The 6,000-nt window shown below is 35.5% G+C and overlaps 1 protein-coding gene across 1 annotated transcript in view; it reads right to left on the reverse strand.

The window, feature by feature from the left end:
* The window catches only part of LOC134801762 (uncharacterized), a 95,433-nt gene extending 90,549 nt beyond the window's left edge, over positions 1-4,884 (reverse strand). The window contains exon 1 of the mRNA XM_063774361.1: positions 4,682-4,884. Within this exon, the coding sequence (XP_063630431.1) occupies positions 4,682-4,733 (52 nt within the window). The 5' untranslated portion in view covers positions 4,734-4,884. The remainder of the gene's footprint in view (positions 1-4,681) is intronic.
* Positions 4,885-6,000: the final 1,116 nt, after the last annotated feature.

Genomic DNA, 6,000 nt, shown 5'->3' on the forward strand with positions numbered 1-6,000 from the left:
CATTGTTATCACGGGCCTATCAAAATAATCTATCTAGTAGATTGTTAACCAAGGGACGAAATGACCCCTTTCACGCGAGTTAAACACTCTACTTTTCATTTCGAACAGGCCTATTCGGATTTCGAGATAATCACAAGATCTTGAGACGATTTAGAGATCAACTAGATCTACATTAGATATCGACTGGATGTGACTTGGATATCTAAGTCATAACTTGTCGAAATCGTTCAAGAGGACCTCCAGAATCGCGGAAACGTCAAATTTGACATATCTATCTTACAAATATCTTTAAATTATTCGTATCATAACTTGTTGAAGTCTAGTAGAAATCTAATTCATTTTCCGAATCGAGCCGGTATACAAAGAATAATGCCCCGCCGATTGAGTGTGCATAAACTAACATACTCTTAAAAAAATTATCCTATCTTTATTTTTCTAAATAATAATATCAAAGACATATGTAACTTCGTATAAGACGAATAAAGTCTAAGGAAAAAACGTGCCTCGGAATTCAAGTAAAAGTCATTCTCGAATAGATGGCGCACACACCTTTAGCCTATCCTCGGCTAGATGGCGTGACGACACCGTTTCATATTTAACAATTTTAACACATAGATATCAGTGAATGAACATGGATCAAAATGATATAAAAATAATAAAATCATTTATCCATTATATATACATTTTTTGGTAACTTTATACGTTTTCATTTTGAGTTTTAGTCGTGTGTCGATAGATGGCAGTAAATTTACAGTGACTACAAAATTTACAACGACAGGACCCCTCTATACTATCTATTCTTTTTGATAATATGTACCTAAGACGAATAATGAAATCTTCTTACAATACAACACACATGTATAAGAATGAATTTGAGCCAATATTCCATCGACTTAGCATGTGTGTGACCCCATTAGCTAAGTGACAATAAACCCGACAAAATGAAATAGTCCATACGTTTTAGAAAATGTGACCGAATAAAGACAATGTTTACGATGCCGTATAAACTATGGCCATAAAATCGTTTCACGGGACGGGCGGTCAGCCTGTTTTGCCGAAGAGATTCGCATTTTTTTCAAACTGCCCGATTCGAACTTTAAGATTCGTCTTGACACTGACATATCTAATCCATATCGTTTTTAGATCTAGTAACTGACGTATCTTAAAGTTCGAATCGGGCCGTTAGTGTCGTCACAGAATAACTAATAATACGAGGTTTGACTAGGTACAGAAGGTTCACTATCTAACAAAACGCGTCTAATACGACAGATAAGACCGCTAGGTGGCGCAAGCGCGAGCCGGCGTCCGTTCCATAGCGTTGCGCGGCAACTACTATGACAAAATTGGTGTGGGCCGCATGTACTTGTAGAGACGCGACGAAATCGCGAAGTGAGCCACGCCTGGCCGCGTAGCCAAGATGCCAATCGCTTACGCTCCGTAGCGATCGAAACGCAACTGTCACTGTCACACTAATATGGAAGAGTGATAGAGAGACAATCATAATGCTTTTCGTTGTCGAAGCGATAGCGATTGTAACCTTGGCTAGGCCGGCTGGTGTCGTAATAAAGCGCTCAACATTGGCATTTGTTGTTTTTTCATTAGGATAAAATGTCATATTCGCATCCTCTTCTCCCACTATAGTTCGTTTTTTTAGCATTAGAAATAAGGTAAACAATCTTGATGTGTCTTTTAATTGAAAAACACATTTTAAAAATAAGTTACGGCAAATATGCAACAATTATGAATCTAATACGATCATTTATATTCTTCTGCTTTCATAAGTAATAGTTACTGATTTTTAGGGTTCCGTACCCAAAGGGTAAAACGGGACCCTATTACTAAGACTTCGCTGTCCGTCCGTCCGTCCGGCCGTCCGTCCGTCCGTCCGTCCGTCCGTCTGTCTGTCACCAGGCTGTATCTCACGAACCGTGATAGCTAGACAGTTGAAATTTTCACAGATGATGTATTTCTGTTGCCGCTATAACATCAAATACTAAAAACAGAATAAAATAAAGATTTAAATGGGGCTCCCATACAACAAACGTGATTTTTGACCAAAGTTAAGCAACGTCGGGAGTGGTCAGTACTTGGATGGGTGACAGTTTTTTTTTTGCTTTTTTTTTTTGCATTATGGTACGGAACCCTTCGTGCGCGAGTCCGACTCGCACTTGCCCGGTTTTTTAAAAGCGGTTTTCAATTAAAAGACATGTCAAGATCGCTTACCTTCTTTGAAGTTCTTTCTAATGCTAAAAAAAACGAACTATAACTGATGACATCTGCCTTAATCCTCTAAGTTTGTTTCATTTGTGATGTTTAATAATCTTTATAAAGTTCGTTACTCGTTATATTGTAATATTTCGATAGTTATTTCCCCTCTTATCATTGATATTTACCAGTTGCTTTTCGGTGAAGGAAAACATCGTGAGGAAACCGGACTAATCCCTATAAGGCTTAGTTTCCCCTCTGGGTTGAAAGGTCAGATGGCAGTCGCTTTCGTAAAAACTAGTGCCTTCGTCAATTCTTGGGATTAGTTGTTAAGCGGACCCCAGGCTCCCATGAGCCGTGGCAAAATGCCGGGATAACGCGAGGAAGAAGGAAGAAGGAGTTATTTCCCCTCTGATATTTTCACTATAGCTGTAATAATGGTGTTAATTAGTTTGTAATATTTCCGCTTAATTTTATTGTAAAACATGTTGTGTACACTTGTTTTGGATATGGTGCTAGATTTATGCCATAATGTGCAATTGTATGTTACCCAATGATTTTGTACGATATCTGTTTAGTGTTCCTAATAAAGTAAAAATAAATATTCTGGGAAGAGAGCAAAACACAAATGAATGAAAACGTGTAAGACGCTTCATGTTTTTCGTTTTTTAGTGTTTTTTTTTTTATAATATATGTGAAAAAATACATTTTGGTGCGTCAACAAAAATAAGTGACAGTTAGACACGGCCATTTTTTCTCCTTTCTTTATAAATATACCTAAGTATTGAGAATATTTTCAATAATACAATGTAGATATTAACAGAAACGATAAATAAAATGAAACTATAAAATTTAAAATTAAAACAAATTTCAACAAAATTATTAACCCTTAATTTTTTCCTTCCCTGAAAAATTGCATGAATGTGTATATAAAAATCGCTCGTTTTAGCTCGTATGAACAGGCTGAACTCTTTCCACCATAGACGACCTTATTAAGTAGAAAGCTAGATAATATAAACATGAATGGGGATATTCTCTCGCTAGCAAATTCGGATTCTGTATGAAGAGAATGACAACAGAATAAATTAAGGATTGTATTCATGTTGCAAATTTGCATCACAAGTACCCACGTCATAAAATAATGAAGTTCAATAATAGTAGTCGGCTTTATGTTTTTATAATAATTAAATTAACTTATGGCAGTAAAATAACCATTTATTTTCTTTTGATTTCATTGATTTTATACCCCGAATCTAGATTAATAGACACACAAATGAACTTACTTTTGTTCCGATTTGTCGAATAACTTGTATGGTGAATTGACGCAAATTAAATTGTTGTAACAGTCGTGAAATGTAAGGGAGCGCATACATTCCACGACTCTTCTCTTTCCGCACAGACTCTACGCCTGCATTTATTTCAAATGAAGGTTTTGCCATTGAGATTGTATATTACCTACAATTACCAAAAGAAATATAACAATTATTTTATCATAAAATATGGGTACACTCGTTAACAAATAAATTGAATATTTTTTAAAGAGGGTTCAAGAAAATAATTTGTATTATAACTAGAGTCTGGCTAGCCAAAAAATGTTGACAGATATTTCGTTGTTGTATCACCAATTGTCTATGATTTAAAAAAAAAGCTAAACTTCAGTTGTCAATTTATGTCATTCATTCAAATTGTTTGCGGTTTATAAGGGGTTTATTGTAAATAATATTAATAATGTCTATACTGAGTGAGCTTCGCAAACTATTATTTTAGCTCGTAAATAATTACGACAATGTACGAAGTCGACGTGTAGCGTTATCTATCGAAAAACTGCAATGTTTACAACTCCTAAACAAATGTAAACAAATCAGGAGGTTGGTGCTCTATAAATGTTTTGATACTTACCATTTAGCATATTTGGCATAGTACTTATGTATTTTTTTGGTGATGGATGCATATTACGGTATTATCGAGCTAGGTCTTATTTACACCACATTTAATTTTTCGCCTTGTTACAATGGTATATGGTGAGAAAGTGTTAACATATGTGTTTATCGTTGACTGTACGTTACATAGTGGTAGAAATTATGTGAGCTGAGTTTGAGTGCACGTCAACGTATATTTAACTTATATCCTTAGGTACCTTACGTGTGCACAAAAAATCAAAAATATTTTCTAGTATCAAAACTACAATTCCTACTACACAAAGTGTGACCAGTAAGATTTTTTGAATTTCCCGCCAAAAATTTGTGTAATATTTCAGTAGCCAGACCAGTAGCCAGACTCTACTTAAGGATAATACTTGCAGTTGATTGTACACTTGTACAGTCAGCAGCAGAAGTTGCTAAGAGGGCCAGGTATTCAAAATGATCTTGACGCGACTTTATCGCTAAGAGAATAAGGGCGTGTCAAGGTAATTTTAAACACCTCGCGTACGTGTTTTGTAATAAACAAAATACCTTATTTAATATTACAAACTTACCAATGAACAGCAAAACAACGCAGGTGGCGACGATTTGCCCGACGGTCGCCATCTTGTTCACTGCTTCTCTATTTCATTATTATTTCATCACTTTAGTTCACCAGTCATTTTATTTTTCATCACCAAACATCACTTAACACAAATCATTAATTCACTTTCGAGTTTAACTTCATTATTCAACATTATTTTACTATTAATAATATATTTTACATTCACTAGTCAAGTTTTGTATTTACACATGAATGAATCTTATTTTACAGCATTTCGCCTTCCCTTACACTTTTTCAATTGTTTCTCTGGCATTTACATCAGGATACAATTTTCAATTGTTTCTATCGCATTTACGTCAGGATACAATCCCAGATCGGAGCAGATACATTCCTCACTTGTCTACGTTTGCGGTCAAATTTCCGTTGCGGTCGGCCCCGGTACGAAGCTCCTGTAACAAAGTGGAGTAATACTATTAACTTCAGGACTATGGTGTGGTTGAAACACAGATTACTTAGTAGATAGAGCATGTAACTCGCAGTCACTAGACATTGGCGCTCTAATTTAATTAATGTGAGAATTGTGAGAGCGCATCCGCTCACTTCATTTTACAACAAGAAGCCAAACCAAGCCAAAACCAGGGGGTCTAACAAAGTTGACAATTGTTCGCAGAGAAACGAATCGAAACGCTATCTGTTTCTATCGAACTAATATGGAAGAATGATAGAAACAAAAGCATTTTATTTCGTTTTATGCAAACGATCTTGATTAGGTCCCCAGATTACTATGTAAGATGTCTTCGTTTGTAACTCCTATAAAACTGAAGGAGCTAATAAGTATACGCAGGTCACATCACACGTTAGTTTCGTAGTAGCATCAGCAGATGAAGACGGCTTTCTTGTGAATTACAAACAACGAGACCAATAAAAGATAAAAAATAAAATATGAACTTTCGCAAAATTAAAAATATTAAGGGTTTCGCTCGTATCTATCCGTACATATATTGGAGAGAGCGAGGAGGGAGGACGCACGAATGAAACAACGACATCATTTAATTATAATTTTGATGTAAAAGCTTCGTCGTTCGAATAAGCCTTCATGAGTATAATTATGTAAATATTTGCAATGCGCCATTTATTACAGGTAATCTATGATCTGAAGTGTCTCTGATTCAATCTAGAGCGTACTGGGTGTCAAACGGGCGAACAGCAATTGGTATTTGATGATATCTGAGCTGCTTCATATAATTGATATGGTTCAAACTACTCGACGATAAGACAGAATTATTTATGTGAATTAATATGTATAATTGTATAATACCACTGGTTTTA

The sequence above is a fragment of the Cydia splendana genome, chromosome 2, assembly GCF_910591565.1.
Source record: "Cydia splendana chromosome 2, ilCydSple1.2, whole genome shotgun sequence".
In the NCBI taxonomy this organism is placed as follows: domain Eukaryota; kingdom Metazoa; phylum Arthropoda; class Insecta; order Lepidoptera; family Tortricidae; genus Cydia; species Cydia splendana.